This window comes from Ambystoma mexicanum, chromosome 13 (genome assembly GCF_040938575.1).
Source record: "Ambystoma mexicanum isolate Mex_15411 chromosome 13, UKY_AmexF1_1, whole genome shotgun sequence".
In the NCBI taxonomy this organism is placed as follows: Eukaryota; Metazoa; Chordata; class Amphibia; order Caudata; family Ambystomatidae; genus Ambystoma; species Ambystoma mexicanum.
In genome coordinates, this window is record NC_090938.1 from 701228226 (window position 1) to 701251312 (window position 23087).

Consider the following 23087-nt stretch of genomic DNA (forward strand, 5'->3'; position numbering starts at 1 on the left):
ACTGGTTTCTGCCTTTTGTGGAGAGGTTAAGCAATACTGTGACTGGTGGAAACCCCTCTCCTCTTGTAAGGGAGTCCGGCCATTCCTTGGTGTTTGAAGCAACTGTGGAAAACATGTGTAGAATGCCACGGGAGAAAGGGTTCATGGTTACCCATTAGGAGTCCTACAGATGCTTTGGACTACCACTCTTATGGTCCTCCATTACTGGCTTGGTGGGCTAAGCATAACAGGAGCTGCAGTCCTAAACCTTTGGAGCATCACATGACGAGTATAATGTGGGTCTTCACTATTGATTCTCTCATGCATGTGCACAAAACTCTGCCGCCCTTCCAAGAACACCCCAAGAAGAAAAAGGTACTGCAGGCAGACAGCGGTGGGAGCAAACACAGCCAGACCCCGAAGCAGACATCATTGCAGACTCACTAAGACTGCCAACAAGACAGACTTGCTTGTATAGGGCAAACTAGCACAAGAAAGAGACAGCCAGACAGAAGCCCAGACAGGACATCCCAGGCAGAGAAAGCAACAGCCATAGGAAGAAAGAGGGGAAGGTAGGCTGGATGACATCAAACAGAGAGAGGCAGAGACTCACGGGACCAAGACAGGAGGAAGTAGACAGGGACAGTCAAAGTCAGGGACTACTGAACAGACTGGAGAGACAGCTAGACTGACGTGACATACAACACTCAAACAATACTTACGTGTAGGGTCAGAACGTCTCACTGCAGGGGAGAAAAGAGACAGGAGGTAGTCAAAAGAGTGCCTGGGAACAGGAGTTCATTAAAAAAAAGACATAAGCAAAAAGGCAGGCTGATGGAAGAAGAGAACGAGCAAGTGAGATAAAAATGAAACGGAATCGATAGGCAGGCGACCATGAAACAGAAAACGGAGAGCGAGAGAATGCATACATTTGAACTTTTACACAGAGTGGACCTTCTGAAGCCAGGTGCTGTAAATCATCCCCAGGTGCCAGTGGTGGACTACACTATAAGGGGCAAATTGCTTGTGCGTTTGCAGACATCATTCAAACCTCTGGCGAACGTCGTCATTGTGATTTTTAGGTGTTTGTTGTCGCTGACCTACTGCTCCAAATATTGTGTCTGCCCAATAAAGGTTTGCTAAAAAAGGGTTTTGAGAGAAGAGCAACAGGTATCGCGCCAAACTGTGATTTGTCATATAATTCGTGTATTTGCCTTTGACAAAAGAAAGGAAAAATTGGTGAATCACTTGTTTTTTTAACTTAGTTTATTTAAACATGTTTTCAGTGCAACAAGTCTTTATTTTAGGTTAATACATATAACACTGGGTCCTCTACACGTGTTTCACCAGGAAAAAGAGTGCTAGTTCAGCAGCAGGAAATGGATGGATAGATTCTGTATGTAGCTCTAATATTAGTTGGGCTAATTTTCAAGTTCCATTGTGACTCTAATGATTCAAGGATATATCCTCATAGAGCAAGAATAGATGTTTGCGAGGGTAGGCATGTATTCCAACGATGGACCCCTATATAAGGGTTCCACATCAATAAGGGGCGTCAGTCCTTCCTGTAGATAAGGGAGCCCTAAGGAGGATATGTCTGTCCCACTAAGTCCTTTCTGGAACCTCGCAGAAGAACCTGCCTCTTCTGCGAGGTTCCGGAAAGGACTTGTCGCTATTGATGTGGAACCCTTATATGGGGGTCCATCGTTTGAATACATACCTACCCTCGCAAACATCTATTTTTGTGCTATGAGGATATATCCTTGAATCATTAGAGTCACAATGGAACTTGAAAATTAGCCCAACTAATATTAGAGCTACATACAGAATCTATCCATCCATTTCCTGCTGCTGAACTAGCACTCTTTTTGCTGGTGAAACACGTGTAGAGGACCCAGAAACCAAGGATTTTTAACCTAAAATAAAGACTTGTTGCACTGAAAAAATGTTTGAATAAACTAAGTTAAAATACAAGTGAATCCACCAATTTTTCCTTTCTTTTGTCAAAGGCAAATACACGAATTATATGACAAATCACAGTTTGGCGCGGTACCTGTTGCTCTTCTCTCAAAACCTTACACTTTAAGGGGTTTGAGGGATTTCAGGAGAGGTGGGTGACTTCGGAAAATGGGCAAGGGAGTGACAGGCACTCCAGAGTGACATATCTGTCATGTTCCAACGATCCTCCAGCTGCAACTGCCCAGTGGGCGTCCGCCATAGTCAGCTAGACACGCCCAAGACTTCAGACTGTACACGCCTGTGAGTGAAGCCTGGGTGCCACTTACTGACCCTGGGGCTGCCTGCCACCTCCACTACATCTGCTAATGCCATACTCTACCTGGCCGCTGGGTGTCAGTGCTGCACTCAGTAGCAGACTGGCCAACAGGGAAGCCTTGCCATTTCCCCGTGGGCCCCTGTGCCATGGGGCCCCTTTTGTGAAGACACCCTGAATTCTTTACACCTGTGCATTCAGCACACACACGTGCGATGTGAAGAAAACGAACACAACTCTGTGTACCCTACAAGCATAGATGCATTTTTTTTCTTTCTTAAAAATGGGAGATGGGCAGCACTCAAGCTCCTTTCCAGTGGGCAAGCATGGACATGCCAGGCATCCAGTGAAGGGAGGGGCAAGGGGGTCAGGAGGAGGTGGCTGATGCCCGAGAGTGTGGCTACTATTAGGAACTCGGAGAGCCTGGTATCCTGTGACAGGCCACAACTTGTTAAAAAATGTGATTTCTATTTCAGCGGCCCTGTGAGCGAGGGATACTTCAGAGGCAAGCTAGTGGAGCGCCTGGATGCAGGCTTCTGTGCGGCTGCTACTAACATTACAAGATTTTGGTTATCTGTACACTGCTAATTTATTTTGTGTAAGGTACACATGCAAGACCCATCCCCAAAGGAACACATACATACATTGCCTCCTTTCTAAGTGCTGCTATCAGACACAATAATATGGAACCTTTCAGACACAATACCAGCTCTCCACTAGAGGGGATGCATGAAACGGGCGTATTTATTACATCAAAAATATATTAACACAACACAACATGCCAGGGAGCAAATACATGACAAACTAATGTGTAACAAGGAGACAGCGTTGATTGCTTGTGTGGAGGAGTGCAGTAGAGTGCAGTGCAGCATTAGCTTAGTCTCTGCTGCCGGGGTGTCAAGGCATGTTAGTGTTACACTGATGGCTCCTTCTATTAGGCAGCGGTGGCTGTTAAATGTTTTAATTGTAGGGGTTTAAACATTCCTCCTGAATGTGTGATGAAAAGGGTGTCTTAACCGAGCAAGTGAAGTTTGGGGCGTGGGCGTTCTCCCCCTCAAGATTTTTTTTAAAGTAATGGGTTAAAAGTGGACATTTTTCAACAAACTTTCTGTGAAATGTAAGTTAAAAGGCCACACGTGTGCAATAGATTGTGTAGGGTAATAATACATGCAGAAGTCCAATAGGTACCATGCCACAAACTGCACAGGAGCATTTTCATAACGTCTCTGCCCACAATATATACCAGTATTGAAACAATAGTTTCATGCTGGCTGTGCCCAAATATGTCCATACTGGCTGTGCCAATATATGCAAGTAGCCCCACATAAGAACATGCACTGACTTTTTAGTTCCCCCATCAATGGATGCCAAGACATCTTAGAAATAAGTACAAGCAATTTTGATGGTCTCACGTTCTTTCCACAAAGTAAATTACTTAGTGGTAATTTACTTTGTGGTAATTACTTTAAAATATACTTCGAATTTATATATACATGGAGGTCGGTAAGGGGTAAAATGTGGTGGGCGTTAGGGGTAGGGGTGGCAGTATAGGGTGAAGAAGGGTTTGGGGCGGTGGGGTTGAGAACACCACATAAAAAAAATCGAAGCATAATTTCGAAGTAATTTCCAGGAAGTGAATTTGCCCAAACTAATTTACTTTGTGGAAATGACATGGAACCATTTTGCTAGACTAAGCTTCACGACTCAGGATTTGCAAACATGGATACGCTGCCATCAAAGGAGTTACATCAAATCACCTATTCATTTTAAAGGTTTGATCTTTCAACCCATTGATGTACAAAGCTGAACTTTGTGGCAAAGCTGGACTAGTTTCAATAGCAGTTTTTGATAGAGACGAGAAGGAGGGACAGGGAAACTGCAAAGCAACAGAGAGATGGTAGAATGGAGAGAGAGAGGGTAGACTGGCATGAAGTAAAGACACTCGAGAAGTGGCTCTGCAAGACGGTGTTCAATATGATATGATAAGATATGGCATTTATAACGCCCCTATACACAAGTGTTTCAAGGTGCGAAAATGAGGTGAGAACCTGAGCTGCGTGCAGTACGATGCCATCGGTTTGCCTCATGGGGCAAGGAGATAGCAGCACCATTTATGAGGATGAATACGTGTTTATTGGGGAGGGATGGGGCAATATCTTGAGGGTAGGGTTTATATCATTAGAAGTTGATCTCTGGGATATCTAGTGAAACACTTTGAAGGGACGACAATAACTAACCTTTCTTACCATTCATGGGGGTTCATGTACCTCTAATGACTTAAATGGCACGTCAGGCATAGTAGTAAGCATGCTTAGGACATTTTCTAGGGGGGCCCAACATTTCTTGAAGCAGGATAGCATGTTTGGATCCCTAGGTAGGAATCTTTCTGATTTATGTGTGAAGCACAAGATGTTTTACTATGCATTGTAAGAAGGCATATTATTTTGTTTCCAGGGGCTTGTGGTGCAACCAAGTGCTATACTGATCTTTGCTTTGCTCATAATGCCAGTTGCGATAATGTAAGTAAACATGTCCATTTTGCACCCATATACAGCCACCATCCCCACGTAAGAATACTCATCATGTTGGCTTTGCTCATAATGCCAGTAATAAATAATGCCATGCCACTTCCAGAAAACATGTCCATGCTAGCTGTGAGATAAAGGCCAATGTCCCCACATAAGAACACTCTCCACGTTTACTTTGCTCATAATGCCAGTAATAAACAATGCCATGCCACTTCCAGAAAACATGTCCATGCTAGCTGTGAGATAAAGGCCAATGTCCCCACATAAGAACACTCTCCATGTTTACTTTGCTCATAATGATAGTAATAAATAATGCCATGCCACTTCCAGAAAAGATGTCCATGCTAGCTGTGAGATAAAGGCCAATGTCCCCACATAAGAACACTCTCCACGTTTACTTTGCTCATAATGCCAGTAATAAACAATGCCATGCCACTTCCAGAAAAGATGTCCATGCTAGCTGTGAGACAAAGGCCAATGTCCCCACATAAGAACACTCTCCACGTTTACTTTGCTCATAATGCCAGTAATAAATAATGCCATGCCACTTCCAGAAAAGATGTCCATGCTAGCTGTGAGATAAAGGCCAATGTCCCCACATAAGAACACTCTCCACGTTTACTTTGCTCATAATGCCAGTAATAAACAATGCCATGCCACTTCCAGAAAACATGTCCATGCTAGCTGTGAGATAAAGGCCAATGTCCCCACATAAGAACACTCTCCATGTTTACTTTGCTCATAATGATAGTAATAAATAATGCCATGCCACTTCCAGAAAACATGTCCATGCTAGCTGTGAGATAAAGGCCAATGTCCCCACATAAGAAAACTCTCCACGTTTACTTTGCACATAATGCCAGTGATAAACAATGCCATGCCACTTCCAGAAAAAAATTGTCCATGCTAGCTGTGAGATAAAGGCAAATGTCCCCACATAAGAACACTCTCCACGTTTACTTTGCTCATAATCCCAGTAATAAACAATGCCATGCCACTTCCAGAAAACATGTCCATGCTAGCTGTGAGATAAAGGCCAATGTCCCCACATAAGAAAACTCTCCACGTTTACTTTGCACATAATGCCAGTGATAAACAATGCCATGCCACTTCCAGAAAAAAATTGTCCATGCTAGCTGTGAGATAAAGGCAAATGTCCCCACATAAGAACACTCTCCACGTTTACTTTGCTCATAATCCCAGTAATAAACAATGCCATGCCACTTCCAGAAAACATGTCCATGCTAGCTGTGAGATAAAGGCCAATGTCCCCACATAAGAACACTCTCCATGTTTACTTTGCTCATAATGCTAGTATTAAATAATGCCATGCCACTTCCAGAAAACATGTCCATGCTAGCTGTGAGATAAAAGCCAATGTCCCCACACAAGAACACTCTCCATGTTTACTTTGCTCATAATGCCAGTAATAAACAATGCCATGCCACTTCAAGAAAACATGTCCATGCTAGCTGTGAGATAAAGGCCAATGTCCCCACATAAGAACACTCTCCATGTTTACTTTGCTCATAATGCTAGTATTAAATAATGCCATGCCACTTCCAGAAAACATGTCCATGCTAGCTGTGAGATAAAGGCCAATGTCCCCACATAAGAACACTCTCCATGTTTACTTTGCTCATAATGCCAGTAATAAACAATGCCATGCCACTTCAAGAAAACATGTCCATGCTAGCTGTGAGATAAAGGCCAATGTCTCCACATAAGAACACTCTCCACGTTTACTTTGTCCTGTGAGGAATATGAAGGGGTCCTCACCCCTTTCCCCAATATATCCTCCTCCAAGGGGGCCAGGGAAAAGCCAATGCTATTGGATCCTGACCCTGGGGGTGGATATGCGAGGGAGGATCACCTACGTGGAGGAGATTCGGGGAGTGTGGATGAAGCACCCTTAGATGAGACACGCTATACCCCATTTCTCTTATATAATGAGTCTGACATCCCCAGGCCTTTGTAAGATATTACCAGTCCTTTCCCTATTTTCCAAGTAAAACATCTCTCAGTAAACACCTGTCAGGTACTGGGAGGAGGAAGAAACAAACTAGAGCCATACATCCTTTCTTTATTGACACTCTCACACACACATACACCAATTATGTACTGGAACGAGCAAGAAGAAAGCGAGAGCAATGCAGAACTTCCAAGACGGCAGTGAGTGGTCTAGTGCTTTTTAGACCAATCTACCTGGTGGGATGTTTCAAGGCAGCAAGAACAGTGAGAAAGAAGACAGCCGGGACAGCCGTGTCAGCTGTGTTAGCTGTGGCAGCCGAGTCATTCGTGTGGGCTGCTGGAAGAAAGCAGACATCTCCAGGAAGACGGCATGGCAGGCAGAGTGCTCGAGGAACCCAGAGCGATGCAGAGTATATGCAGCGCAAAGCAAGGCTAATGGAAGCTGAAGGCCGGTGGCGGAATATGCAGAAGGAACCAGTGTGACCAGGCAAAGCTTCTGAGTGAGGCCCGAGCTGCGAGAGATACATGGAGTGTCGGAGTGAAGCCACGGAGAGCCGCTGAGGAGACGGAGCGAGGCACTGCACGAGAGAGAGCTTGTGGCAGCCAGAAGCCTCTCTGGAATGCCGTAAGCACAGGCCAGGAAGAGGGACACCAGGACGGCAGGTGAGTATGTAAGACTTATACGAAAGATAATGAATGCCGATCTAAATAAAAGCAAGAATTTTGAATAACGAACTGAATGAAAGCAAGTACTGTTGAATACCATTATGAATGAAAGTAGTTTTGTGAAATTACACGATATAAAGGAATTGTGCAGCTTGAGAACAAGCATTGGCAAGAGCCAGAAGAGTATGTGAAAATGCAACATGTGAATGGTGGCAAAACAAGCAATGGCAAAGCATCATGAGGATGTGAAATGACAATAAGCCAAGCGCCACTGTAGGGATGGCACAGTGGTAACTTGCAAAGGAAGAAGCAGCAAATAAGGTGCGTCAGTTGCGTGTCCTGTAAGGGGTGGACCGTGTGGTCCAACAACTGCACCTAGACCGAGTACACTCATTCATGGAAAAGCCACTTAAAGCACCACACAGAAGCTTGTAATTGATTCTGAAGGAAATCTTGTGTGATTTAAAGTTAACTCTATTAAATTGCTGAAATGTAACAAAGCCAGAAGAGCTGGAATGTATTCTAAGCGATTGTGTTGTGTTGAAACTGTTGAAAGACTTGAAAGCTTGGGGAAGAAACCCCTTTTTGCATTGTGAACTATTTGAACCTTGGGGAAGTTAAATCCTTTGAAAACCAAGAGCTGGACGAAGCTCAGAACTTTTATTTGAACACCTATCATTTTGAGACTGATATCCCTACACATTGTATACGAATATATGTGAGGGCAAGTATAGGTTTTGGACACACATATTTGATTTGGACTTCCTGATACAGACTATACATAGGGCAAGCTAGGCCTTTTTCCAAACTTCTTTCCTTTTGAAGAAAGGTTTCTAGCCCAAACTTTAATTGTGTTGTCTGTATCTAATTCATGATGCCTTCACAGTCCACAATAACAGTAGAAAGATGTCATGCCAATGTAAGAAAACATGTCCATACTGGCTGCACAAAGGTAGGGCCAGTATTCCCAAATAAGAACACTCACCATGCTGGCTTTGCTCATAATGCCATGTTTTATTTTTATTTATTGGTCATTTAATAGGCGCTTATAACATTAGCAAAAACTGTTTCAAAGTGCCCACAGGGCAACAGGGGAATGTAGACAAGAATTACAACAAAGATAAATAGTTGAATTAATAGTACAAACAAATAATGAGGATAAAAGGGAGGAGAGACAAACCTACTATGCCGTGTGAGTGTTCAGAACATGCAAGTGCAGAGAGGAGTGGGGGGTAAGGGATAAGTGCTGTGGTGCTAATCGAGAAGTGCTTGGGGCGAAGCGCTTAAGAAGAGAAGAACATTAGGGCAGCGACTGGGATGAGAGATGCGGGGTGCAGGGCCCTGAGGATCCATAAGGGCCCTGTGCATCAGTCACGCTACTGTGTGATTAGCAAGAAAGAGAGGACTAGAAGGAAGAGGTAAAGAGAAAGGTCTTGAGACTTTTTCAGAATTTAAGGAGGTCCTGCTCAAGTCACAGAGGGAGAGGGAGGCTATTCCACAGAAGGGAGCCCGCCGAGGAAAGTGATCAACCACCAGCTCTCAGTTTAGCAAACCGCTTCACAAGCCGGGAGTTGGTGCCAGAGGAACGCAGGGGTCTAGAAGGAGAGTATTTGGTCAGGAATCATTGAAGGTAGAGTGGTCCTCGGCCCCAGTTCGCATTGTGGATGATATAAATAGACTTGAATTGAATCTGTGCTGAGACCGGGAGCTAGTGAAGGCTTTGTAGAGCAGGAGAGATGGGGTCCCTGGGCTTGAGGCCCAGGATAAGTGTTACTGCTCTATTTAGGGTAAGCTGGAGGGGTTTACCGGGTGGAGGAAGGAAGATTAAGGAGGAGGCTATTGCAGTATTCTAGCCTGGAGAGGACCAGATCACGGATAACATTGAGTCTCTGGAGGAAGATGAGGAAGGGTAGAGATCCTTTGAGAAGGAAGAGCTGAAAGTGGGACTTCTTCACAATGTCCTGAATATGAGGGTTGAAGGAAAGGGAGGAGCTGAAGATGACTCAGAGAATCCTAGCTTCAGAGTAGGGGGGAGCCCATGGAGGAAGGCCAGAGAGAAGGGAAGAAGTAGGGTGCAGGGAACCCAATAGGCTGAATATCTGTTTTGCTGCCATTGAGGCAGAGGTCATTAGCAGTGCACCAGGTCTGGATGGCAGAGAGGCAGTCAAGGATGAAGGAAGATGCAAGGACGTCAGTAGGAAGTTTGAAGAAGAGTTGTGTGTCGTCAGCATAGTGCTGGAAGTTGGGGGAGAAGGAGGAAATGAGGCATAGGTACAAATATGAGGCATAGGTACAAATCTTATTATTTAGCTTCTAGTTTGGAGCCTAGCCCCAATTAGCAACCCTCCTATCCTGGCCCAGGCAAGCACGCACAATAACACGTGCACCCATACTCAACAAAATACACATAGCACTCTCATTCACACACACACCCATAAGCAACAGACACAATATGCTCCCATTCACATGCACACCCATACTCAACATAAACATGACCCTCAATGATTGCTCTCTCTCCTATGCGATCAAATGCCCCTGTGGCAAACTCTATGTGGGTCAAACAACAAGATCTGTTAAAGAACGTCTCACAGAGCATAAATCGAACATCAGGTGCAGAAACATAAAATCACCTCTCTCGAGACACTTTATGGAAAACAACCACACAGTTGCTCAGCTCAAATTTCAAGTCATTGAAGTAGTTAAAAAACCCTATAGGGGTGGTGACTATCTATCCATTCTCTCGCGTAGAGAGAAGTACTGGATTCACACATTGAACACATTATTCCCTAGGGGTCTTAACGATGGATTTTCCTTGAAATGTTTCATCTGACATGGTTTACATATTTTAATTTTGCCTCTCTGTCCAATCAGGCTCTATATGTGTCTAAACCATCTCTATCCATTGTGTAAATAGTATCTACGCTCAAATACTGTTGATGAACCGCTATATACTACCATGTGACCTGACATTGTATAATGGAAACTGCTCTATTCTGTGGAACTCACCATATAACAGTTATATATTCTTCACCACTGTTTATACTTTGTAAATTCAAAGCCACCCCACTGGAACCCAGATGGTCGAATTTTGCCGATTTTCTTCTACTTTTTGATGCGTATCCCATTGATTATATTCACCCCCATTCAATTCCAGACCAACCATAGCATTACTTATCTAGTATTTGTATGGGCATCATCACTTTCAAGATGGCCGCCGCTTTGCACTGACACTTGTTTACCATTTTTCTAACACGATCCCACCCGTTAGTCCGTCTACTGTTTCGATGCACGACGGCCTTGATAGACTGGGTACTGCACGCTAGAGGGTCTATCGCTTCACAGGAAGCATCCCTCTGATAGCAACAATATCCACCTACGACCACACACCCATGGCTGGGCTGCGCGACCTGCATTGTACCATTACTGCATGCCAGATGCAGATTATTTGGATCGTACACCACGCTGCTAGCACAGTAAGTTTGAGCACCTACATTTAACACACGTTTATCTCTGTGATACTTTAATCATGCTTTGGCAGAGACGCTCGGATACTAAAACACAGCGTTCTTGGACTGTTTACAGACTCAGGCACTATATCACTACTGATACTTGACTAATGGTTGTACGTCACCCACGGCACCTGCCGAGTAGAATCTTGAGACTCCAAGTCGTATATTCATCTCACAATGGTGAGTGTTTGTCCCTTTACTCTATATCTTGCTGGTTGCCATTTTGAGAATTCTTGCACATTTTAGGCTTTGTATTCCATTCTTTACAGTCCACTGGGCATCCACCGCACGCTGAATGATTTGTATGATTCATAATTTATTTGAAATCCCTTACCTATGTAGAGTGACCTCCTTAAACGCATCAACATTCAGGACTTCCCTAGTCTTGGTGAGCATACCTACTGTTATTCCGTTCAGAACACCTTTTTGTCAGTGTTCTTTTCACCATTCATCACCTCTCCTACCATTGACTGATTGGCCATCCTTCGTTCTGGTTGTTTGTGGCTTTGGATATAACTGAATTTTTATTCTGTGTACTTTGACCCCCAATATCAGTTCTTTTTCAATACAATTGTTGGGACATTGTTTGTGTCACTTCACTGGTAGTTTTAAACTTTTTGATGATGAACACCAGATAGATTGTAGAATTGACTTAATAGCAACAATATCCTGATTGTACTTCTCTTTTCTCTACATTGTTTTCATTTAGTTCCTATACATGATCTCTGGCTCATGAAGAAGAGAATATACTTCTCGAAACGCGTCAGCCATCCTCAATAAACTAAATTTTCTCTGGCTTCTGCGTTTGGAATAAACAAGATTTGTTTTTTACATTTAAAGATTGGATTGCATCATCAACTTTAGTTGAAACTGTTTTCTCCATTGAAATGTATTAAATGTGTCTTTACACTAGTACTTTCTTGAATGAATATTAAGGCGTCGTATTGACGCATTATTACGCTGTGCATTGGACGGGAGGGTTCCAGTTTGGATCCTCTTTTCTCTCTCTTTGTGTATTTAGGTAGCCCTGTGCCAGTGCCACTTTTCCTCCCCCGCACCCAGCAGATATCATGACTGTTTCTACCTTGTTCTGATACCTTCTATTAACAAACCTGTGAGTGTGCACCTTCCATCTCCTTCCGTTTTGTTAGCTCCTGGTCACTGGTTAATATGGGATACCCAGGAGCTGCTTTTAGCTCCTGCTTATCCAGTCTTAATTTAGAACCTTGATGGGTAATCTGGCTTGTGACCACAGCAAAGGCTGTGTACTAGTTTGTTACCTTTTAGTACATCCAGAGCTTTGGCATCATGTGTGGTTAGCATGGCATGCATGTGTGTGTGTGTGCATGCATGTTTGTGTTGCCCATTTTGTGGGGTAGGCAGCCCTTAGGTTCTCACACCATACTTGAGTGCAGACACCATACCCCTTGCCCTCCTCAAGGCTCCTTACATGCCTATGTGGTGGCCTCAATGGGTTTGGTGTGTATCCTCCTAAGGGGACCAATCCAGCACCTCCACTACCATCCAGATAATACCAGCTTTTAGGGTATGGGGCTAATTTCATTTTAGTGCAAGACCTAAGAGGCAGAGGCATTTTTAGGGTTCCAAGAAGAGCCAAGGACTCTACAAATGAGATCCCAACAGCAGAGTGAGCAGCCGCCTCAGAATGATCTTAGTGGGATTCCAGACACCGTCGTGGCATTCTCATCAGGATAATGTAAATAGTCAGTGGTGGTCTGAAAATCTTGTCTGGAGGACCGAAGTCAAAGACTTCTGCAAGAAGTGGCAGACATTACTAGTTGCTGCGGCCTACCCTTCAACATCCATGGACTGCTCGCTACTGCCAGAGGCTTAACCAGGTGAGGCGCCCACATACATTCTGGCTAATAAACAAGGCCCCTCTCATAAAACACAGAAGGACCCTCTCATAAAACACAGACCATCCGCCATCTTGCCTTTTCCATTCTCCTGGGTGCAACCAGACTATATCCTCACACAGGTTCTCTTGTGTGTATCAGCAAACGTCCCGGTTTGATTAGTTCGGCATTAGTTTTGCTCCGTCTGGTCTTTGGAATCGTTGGGTGGATATAGAAAGCTCCCTACTGCTGACACAGGCAGCTATGGGGGTGCTCTGCTTCCACAGACCACTAGAATCGTCCCAGATATCTGCCCCAGGTCTGCGGACTATATGCACAATGTGTTATGGGGTTATACAAATGCTATGGCCTGACAGCAAAAGAACATGGGGTCCTTCAACCCCTCTAATCATGGAACAGGACAGCCCAATTACCAGGGGGTGTTTAACAATGCTCACTAATTGGGCGATACAATGACCATAAACAACAAAAGGAAATCATGAAGGAGAGAAAATAAATTAGAATTCGAAAATAATATCATTTTAAAAATCCATATTTTACTGTTTCCATTGAAAAACATTCCAAAACAGACATCTGCACCTTAGGCTGGGAGGAGATACATCGTAGCATATAAACCCCTGAGGAATGTCCTTCATTCATAGAGGGTCATGGACATAAACATGTTGGATTGGGGCATAATACTGTGGCCCTCATTACAACCCTGGCGTTAAGGGGTTAACGGCGCCGTAAAAGGTGGCGGCGCTGTTAACCCCTTAACGCCTGATTACGAGGTCCCTTTGCGGGTTGGAGATTTTTTGCAGGCGTTAAAAACCAACCCGCAAAGGGACCTTGGTGCTAAGTACGGTGCCGCAATTTGCGGCACCGTACTTAGCGCCTTCCCCATTCCGATTGAGCCCTGTGGGGCGGTAAATTACCGGCATGGACCATAGTGCTATTAGCACCATGGTCCAACGCCAGGGTCGTAATGAGGGCCTGTGTTTATGTATACAGAAATAATTGATGTTTCTTTTGTGCATTCGGTACTAGTCAGATAAGCTAGATTCATGTATTTACACCGAGTTTGTACATTATCTCCTTTGTGGGTGTTTGCACACTTGTGCATTTAATGTGTTCTTGTACTAAGGATGACTGTTTTTGTATGTTTTGAATGTATATAATAAAATGTGGATTTTCTATATGTTAATGTTAACAGTATTTGTACCGTGCACTGTCATCAATGGAGTGGCCCTCAGGCGCTTTTCATATTCTATTTTTTTTCTCACCTTCTTCATGATTGCCTTACATTGTTTATGGTCCTTAAACTCCTCCATCAGGTGCCAGGCAGCACTTCATCCATTTTGGCAAGGAAGGAATCGGGGTGAGATAAATTTATCCTGCAGTTGCCCTAAAACCTCTGATCTTATGGTGCTGCTCCTGGGTCAAGTCTGGCCCCTCTGTATATAAGATGCACCGGGTGGAGATGAACAAGTTACTTACCAACTGGTAACGTTCTTTCGACTGGTGCACAGCTGTGGACATTACATGTCAAAAGATGTGGAATACGTTGGAGGACACAATCCATTAGAAAAGGCAGCTGAGGGACACAGGAGCGTTGCCTACCTCTCTCGCATTCACAATGGGACTCAGAAGCTACAGATGCAGTTGGCATGGGAGGATCCACACTCTGTCCAGTGGGAAGGCGGTAAGAAGCTGAAGCTTTGTTACTGGAAACATGTGGACAATGAGATCCTGGAACTGGCATGCTGCAACCCAAGGCTTCAGACCGAAGAGCACCCAGTCATTTGAAAGTTATTTGGACCCGGTGACTTGTGCAAATTTAAGTTTTACTAATTTTAGAAGGGGAGCACTCCCGGTTCACTCATTCCGGGGAAATGGTTTAATCTGGATGCCTAGGACGTCTTGTGCCCCAGTGGCTGTGAGCGGAGAGACAGTACCCAATGTGTTATTTTTCTGCATGTTACGAGTGGCCCCTACACACTAATAGGTAGCTTAAGCCTATGCTTAATGAGGCCCAGGAAAGGCATGTTCAGGAGGCACTCATATGGGCATCCATGCCCAGAGGTGACTTTTGTAGTTGTACATTATATCTGGGGGACGGTGGGGTTGGCTGAGGGATCGAACTTAGGATGGTAGCGGTAAGTCAGCAGAAAGGTATTCATCTATAGTTGTATAATTGTTTGAGGCATAGCAACACAATGTGCCGTTAGATGCTTTGGTCGTAGATTCTTCCCGCCATTTTCTTTGCAGCACCGCACTAGTAGTGTTGTAGGGATAGGGAGGTTCTGACACAGTAGATTTCATCAAATTCGATTTAATTTGATTAATTTTAACAAATGTTGCCGCAAATATATTCCGAGGGAGGGTTTAGGTGAATAAATAATGTAATGCACTAATTGTGGGGGAGGCAGGGTTGCGTGTGGTCCCCCCCACATACATTTGCAGCAAAATTTGTTAAAAAATAAATCAGATGAAATCGAATCCGAAAAAATCTTTTCAACAAAATCACATAGAACCATGTTGTATCTGACCCAATGGTGTATGTACAGTGTGCTTTATTTTTGTGTTTATGAATGTGATATTATTTTAAGTGAAATGTTTATTGATGACTGTACTTTTATGGATTTGGTTGAACAAAGCTTGCTGTTGTTGTAATATCACCAGAGGAGGCGCAATTTTTTGCAAAGACTTGAGCCTGCATCTGAAAATGATTCTGCAGGCATCTGCCATTCAAACTTCTTGTTCTTTATTCACAGCTAAGGTTTTCACCACAGGCTCTCCAACAGGTGCGAGCCGGAACACGACGGCCAACCAGGTTTGCTAGCATTGTTGATTTCAAGAGAAATTTGTGTCCCTTCCCCACTTAAGTGTTTTGTTTATTCTGCCTTTTACCTTCATTCAATATCTCTCTACTTTTCATTTGAATTTGTGCTAGTCAAGCCTCTCCTTCATAAATACTGTAGGTAAGTCAATGTGCGAGCCAGTAACATGTGGTGCACAGGAACGTGTGGGGAGGGTGCAAGGAGATAGTGAAACAGTGCAAGACAAAGAATGATCATATAGATCTTCCTGTGCACAGGTGAATTTTATACTGATCGACTCTCACATCCTTTTGAGCTTTGCTGGCATTTTCTTCTTGGTTGATTACGCCTCATTGCACTGTTTCATTGATTCAGCTGACTACTAACTCACCTCACGGGACCTGGACTCAACGGTAACGCAGAGAGCCAAGAGGTTTCTGACTACCTTCAATGACCATCTGGAGGGAAGGCATAATATCACAAGTATGACACTGACACAATGGATCCAATTTGTAAAACCTTTATTGAAATTGGTAAGGTCGGAGAAACTCCTATTTTGCCCTATAACTAAGATGGGCGTAGTCTCGACCATCAAACGATAAACATAACAGTCCTAGTGGAGTCGTCAAATCAAAATGGCCTAACAAAACCTAATGCCTGCCCTATCTCTTGTATAAAAAGTGTAAAAAGGAGAAATGTATGCAAAGGAAAAACCAGTGTTCAAAAGAATAAAGGTAGTTGAACCAGCTCTCCTCCCCACGTTAGACCACACAGAGTAAGGCGGTCCTTGTAGGCAGGATGACACACTCTGGCTTGGTTTCTGACACTCTAAGCAGTTCCAAACCGTGGATTGAGACCCACCTGGCCTTCCACGTAAAAAAAAGTCTCTTTCTTGACTCTCAAAATTGGATTCTAACATAAAGTTCCCAAAGGTCCCCCTCTGCCGAGCTCAGACCTCTCACATCACAGTTCAACACAAACTTGCCGGGGGCTGCCTTCCCCAAGCTTATTATACTTCGGGTCTCGCTCAGTCACGCTTGTACCCCTTTGCAGGATGTCGAAGACTTTCGAATGTGCGTAGCTCTCTTTACAGACCACCACAGGACCACTTAGACTCAAAGGTCAGGCTTAATTTACTTTCACTGTTTGTTCACTTCATAACTTCAAACAATGTACCTTTCACAGAGACTTTTGAATGTGCTACTTCCTTTTCGCCGGACCATTCCTTTAATTACTATCGCCGATCTCACAGCTGCCTTTTACTTCAAAGTTCATTCACGGGTCTGTCTTTCTTTGCATCTTATCTACACGCGTGCAGCCTTTACATGTGATATATTGTTGCTACTTCATTTACTTTAACACACACCTGTCTCTCAGGTCGCTTGCCAACTCACTGGTTGTGTGCGCTTCTTTCTTATTTTGCTATTTCCAATTCATGAGTCAAGGTTAGTACCACAGGTTTGGCCTCACCTCCCCAACTCTGCCATTCACCCGGGAGGGTCGCTGGCGTCCTTGGAACACAATGCAATCTTCACTTGTGGGATCTGGCCTTCTCCACGGGCCTCATTACGACCCGGGCGGTAAGTTACCGCCTGGGCTGTGACTTTACCACCATGGCGTAAACTACGTTTACGCCATGGTGGTTGGCGGATTTACCGCCCCATTCCAACCTTGGCAGGGCGGTAAATCCCCATTTTCCCATTTACCCTTCCCCATTTTGCCCCACAGGGCATAATGGGAGTGGGGAAGGCGTTAATTACGCCACCGTAAACTACGGTGGCGTAATTAACTCCATGGTCCCTTAGCGCCATGGATTTTAACACCTGCTAAAAGCAGGTGTTAAAACCTCCATGGCGCTAAGGGACCTTGTACTCAGGCGGTAAGGGTCGGTGCTGTTTACGGCGCCGTAAACCCCTTACCGCCTGAGTTGTAACGAGGCCCCACGTGTCTTTCGCAGTCTGTTGGAGGTAACTACCTCCAGTAGGGAACCCTTAGGCTTTTCGACCCGCTGTTCTCCTCCGCTGGTCCATTGCTCTGCTCCAGCAGGTGTGCCTTCGTCCCAGACGTTCTGCTCGTACTCGTGTTCCACCTTGCTCAGAGTGTGTCTATAGGTGTTGCCTTTTATTTGTGTGAGGAGCGCTAACTGGTATCAGGTGCCTGACTTTGCCTGACCCGATTAACGGGATATGTCCAGTACGATGTGAGAGAGTTAGTCTGGTTACTCTGAGCCACCCTCTTCCTCGGCCCAGTGTTTGTGTAAAATTGGGGCGGGGGGGTTGGGACTTTGGATAGTCCGACAAAATAGGATGGGCTAGATGAATGAAAAAGGGGTGAATACCGTGTCTCACCATCGGCTGTCTCACCCCACTCCCAGAAGACCCCCACACCCAGGTGATCCTCCCGCACTGGCCCACCCCCAGGGTCTGGATCCAAAGGCGACGGCCGTGCCCTGGCCACCTGAGAGAGGGATCCCCGGGGAGTAGTGGGTGAGACTCCCTCTGGGTTCTTACACATCCCACAGCCCCCCTCATATACACACACACACCATGCGTTTGATTCCGAAAGAATCACACAAGTAAGAAAAGCGGTGAGCATGCACTCTTTTACTATTATCATCATTATTATTACTAGGGTATTTATTGACCGCGGACCTAGCTTCAGAAAGCAACAGAGCGCTTTACAATCACAGGGGGAAGAACACAGTGAGGGACACATAGAAAAAGGGAGTGAGGCGCTAACAGGGGAGGGTGTGGGTGGGAAATTGCAGCAAGGGATCTACAAGCAACCACAGGGGGGCAGGTAGTGGGGAGCAGATAACCGAGTCCCAGGTGGGGTGGGGAGTGCACCTGCTTGAATGTGAGAAGTGTGTAGGACACCTTGTTCACAACGGTGGCCTGCACATTTCGCAGAAGGCTGTGTGCGGGTGTAAATGATGGGTTGGCCAGCCCCCTTGCCTACATTAGTGTTGATAGCATGCCCCTGACGATTAAGTATGATTGGCTTCCAACACACGCGTGGGTGCTGGGACCACATTTCACAGGTAGGGGCTGTTAAAGTCCCTGTCAATGGGAAATGCTGTATAATAGAAAAAACGTGCCTATCTCTGTTTGAAGGCTAGAAATGCAGGCAGGGCAGCGGCGGTTCATATCGTTGCTGTCAAACAAACAAAATACATGAAAGGGACCCTCTTGTGCATTGAGCACCCCCAAGAGGATGTTAACACAGGCGTTGGAGATGCATGTTGCCTTCAACACATTTCAAAGCACATCCCATTTCTGAATTGAAGAGGCACTTCGAAATGCGCAGAAATGCCCCATTCCACAGCCGGATTTGCGCAATTACTCACATGGGAAAAATAGGGCATCAGAATAGTTGAGCGCACTCAGGTGCTTTTATGAGTGGGACGTTTTGCTGGTGGAAATGTTTCACCAGTAAACCATTTGGGAATCATGCCACGTGATTTTCAACCACAGGTTAGACAGTCAGCGATCATACTAGAAAATCATCAGCGCCACGACTTTGTGTAAATGGCGGTGGTGTGCTATGGTAGAACTGCGCAACATGACAACTTGTATATATTACATGCTTGCGTGGTGGTGGAAATCTGAAATCTGCTGTGTGACAAATCTGAGGAGGTGGTCCCTTTTTCCACAGAGGGAGACATTTTTCTGGGCGCTAGGGCAGTACGTCCACAGTACACTGCTGCTCTTGTTGCTAACACACAAGTGAAAGAGTATGTGGCAAAAGAACTCCACACTGAGATTGGGCATTGACACCAGCAGATAACATAGTATTTAACCGATGTAATAGGCTCCACTCCTTCCCCCTCTTTAAATCATTCTTACACTTGCTTAGACAGAACTGACATGTTTTATTGCCAATGTATTCCATCTGTCTTAAGAGAATGAGGATCTAAAGACTTCCAGGTAGACAGATAGCTTCATGGCTAGTACTGGGATGAGGAATAGGACTGAGTACAAGGATTATGTCTGAGAAACAGAATGAGCGGTCTAGTCTCCTAAGACCGGTGATTGGCCCAAAGCAGTATAATTATCTTTTGCATAAGTTTCGAAAGGTGTTCAGGCTCAGCTGTAGCGGCAAGCCCAAGACGAGGGCTATCCCATGGTAAGCCGAACACAGAGGGGAAGAACGCAAGCGAGGTCCCTGACGCTAGTACTCCTCACGCTACTGCAGTGAGAGACCTCCAGGCTTTCATTGCACCAGCGAATGATCCTGGGGAAAGGTCACCCAAACGAGAAGGAGCAGACCACAAATGAACTGCTGTTGACCGCAACGTAGTCCGATCGAGACTGGATCCTCTAGAGAAGCAGCAGAAGCTTGGAGAACACCCGTAACAACCTAGGGGAGAAGAAACAGGTACGCAGGTTGTCCGGGAGAGCAAGTGAACCTCAAAGAGAGGGCCTGGGACCCTGAATAAAGCCAGAGAGAGCGGTCTACTTGGCAGGAGAGTGAACGAAGGGCAAGCAACGCCATTGTGTGAGTCGAGGACCTGCACCTCAAAGAGAGGGTCTTGGACCCCGAAGAAAGTCTGATAGAATGGTCTACTTGGCAGGAGAGTGAACCAAGGGGAGACAGCGCCACTGTGTGAGTCCAGGACCACACCTCAATAGAGCATCTGGGACCCTGAAGCAAACTTGGGACGAGAAGGACACTTGGTAGAAGAGTGAGCCAAAGCGATACAATGCTGTAGTACGAGTGGAGGAATCGTACCCCAAAATGGGGAGATCTGGAACTTTGAAACCAAACAGAAAGAGTGTCAAAAATATAAGAGACTAAGATAAGCATTTATAACACAGTAGTGAGAGTCTGGGACCCACACCAACATGAGAAGTAAAAACAGAACATTTATCTGAGAAAAGCCCTAGTTTGGCAAGAGGAAGAACCAGACCATTTTTCTGGAAGTCTGGGCTCCGACCGTACAAGAAACCAAAAAGCAGAAAATCTATTAAGGGCATCATTACGGGTTTGCCAGTATCCCGGTGGGAATTTCCGGCAAACGGAAATCCCATTACCGGCACTTGCCTACTGGTAATACAGGCAGATTACAAGTGCTGGTACTCACGGTAAGTCCCCATTTCCATGGAGTTCCAGAGGACACCATGGGGGGATTTTGCTTCAATTACCGGCAATGGTATTACAGTGCAAATACAGGCATTCTCTTGCCGGTAGGGGTCACATTTACCTCCAGCTCTTAGGAGGTGGTAAATTGGTCACCCCTATCGGCAAAGTTGTAGTTGGCCGGTCTGGTTAAAGTGCTGGTAAACGTTATTACTGGCACTTTAACTGTGTACAGGCCAACTCTTAATGAGGGCCGAAGACTGATAAAGAGAATCCCCCCTTTCAGAAGACCTTAAGGTGGCAGGATGCCAAGAGGGAGCTCAATCCTTCATATACTATACAACACTAAAGGAGAATAAGAAGTCTATGGGAAAGGAGCACCACCCTAGTCCTGGAACTTTGGATTTGGGAACATTACATTCTTTATTACGCTGGTGGGTAGTTGCTACCCATGTGTTTTCTTCTACTACCCAATAGTTTCTTCTGACGTAGGGAAATCCCTCCTATATAGAGGGACAGAGGGGCCTTTTCCAACCCTTTTATTATTTAATAAAAGTCTGCACCTAAAAACATACCACCTTTGTGTCCGACTCCTTACAGCTCCTATACTTTAATGATGCTTTATGCTTTAATGTCAAAGCAAAGCATTGCTAATGCCGGCTTTATTGAATTGTGTTGCTCGGCCTCAAATAGACCTAACTGTATGCAGTTGTGTATATGTCCTAACCAAGAGAAGTCCCTAGCTAACCTGCAAGATACAGCCCGCTTCATATGCTACCCGCTTATGTATTTCCGCTCTGGCTCAGACAAGCAAGATTTAGAGTACCGCCTAGATCCAGCCTCGCTCGGCGAGGCAGCTCCAGTTAGTAGAACTGGCAACATTATGCAGACCTGGCACTGGTCGAGTGCTGTGAGAATGGTAGTCTGGACAATGCACTACTGAACCACTGAAACTGTATCAAAATATGTCTGCTCCTTGTTGCAAGGTGTTCTCTCCTTATCGTGAGAAGTTGTCATTGGTAACTGGCCGTGGCACTTGTGGGCTAAGTATCACTTCCCTAGACTGCGATCCGCATTCTAGTTGTTTTGTTTACGCTGCGTGGTGTATTTAAGCCCTGCCCACTTTTGGGCCGGTGCGTTGCAACTGTGCAGTTTCCTCGCTGCGGCTTTGGTTGCGTTTCGCTAAGTTTTCTCTTGGCTTTTGGCCACCGCTTTCTATCTTTCTCTGGGTCTCCCTGCTTGGGGAAGACCGGCCTCTGTTCCCTCTTCCCTCCTTGCTTCTTGACTCTTGGCAGCGAGCGACTCTCCCGCTCTCCTATTTTCCGGTCCTGCGGCCGGATTCGTTTCCCAGACTTACCTTGTTTTCTGCCCTTCTGCTTTTCCTGCTATGCCTTCTCGGCGTGCCCTGTCTGGAAATAGTCTCGGTTCCGTTCCATTGGAGCCCGCACTTCACTCTGGTACGCTTAATGACGATCTTCTCTCTGGAGACTCCATTCCAAGTGGGGGTTTTTTCAGCCAGTATCGGCTTTTTCCCCTTGTAGTCTCCCGCCGGAGAGGGTTCACAGGTAAGCCGAGTCTGAGGCTTCACTGTGGATCCCTTCCGGGAGAGACGTTCTCTTCGCAAGAAGAAGACAGACTACAGTGCTCGGCGACCTGGATCATAGATGCCAGGAGATTCAGGTGAGGAGGAGGAGGAGGGAGAACTGGAATCTGGGGAAGTTAAGGAACCAGAACTTAACAGAATTAGCTAAGGCTTTTGTGCTGCGCTGTGAGAAGACTGTAAAATAGATAGGAGACAATCCGATCCATTTTATACGGTTGTCATTGAATGTTCTCTGGCACACCCCTTGCATGGAAGACCGTTTTATATGAAAGTATACCATCTATGTAAATAGGGAAACGGGGACAGGTTTTTTGCTCCGTCAGGACACGGGGTACTGGGTGTGTCCGTGCCCTCCGGTCCTGCTGTTTACTTGGCTGTTTTCTGAATGCCATTAAAATCGCTTTCCAACCTTCCGTCTACTGGAGTATTGCTGGATGGTGAATTTCCCTGACACTTGTGTTTCATTGCTATAGAGCAGTAGTTTCTAAAATTATTGTACTGTAACATTTTCTGTTTATTTGACTGTTCTCAATAAACTCTGAAGCCAAAAAAGAAGGTCTTGATTCATTCATTCCAATCTCAGGGCGACACGGTGGGCCGGGGGTCCCCCTGCCATTTGGCGACTCAGATTTTGAGGTATCCTATGATGTTGAGGAGGTAATGTTTTAGATGCAGGAGACAGGGGTTGGAGCTTGATCTGACTTCTTGCTGGGGCGGGAGTATGCACGCATGGGCAGAAAATAAGGGAGAAGCACCCGGGCAAGAAGGAGGAGTGGGGGTGGGGAGCGTGTGATGACCTGTGCAA

General features: G+C 45.4%; 1 protein-coding gene across 2 annotated transcripts in view; it reads right to left on the reverse strand.

Moving 5' to 3' along the window:
• The window catches only part of GABBR1 (gamma-aminobutyric acid type B receptor subunit 1), an 844797-nt gene that overhangs the window by 435261 nt on the left and 386449 nt on the right, over window positions 1-23087 (reverse strand). For both annotated transcript variants that reach the window (XM_069634794.1, XM_069634795.1), the window contains one exon: window positions 702-722. In XM_069634794.1, coding sequence (XP_069490895.1) covers window positions 702-722 — 21 coding nt within the window. The remainder of the gene's footprint in view (window positions 1-701; window positions 723-23087) is intronic.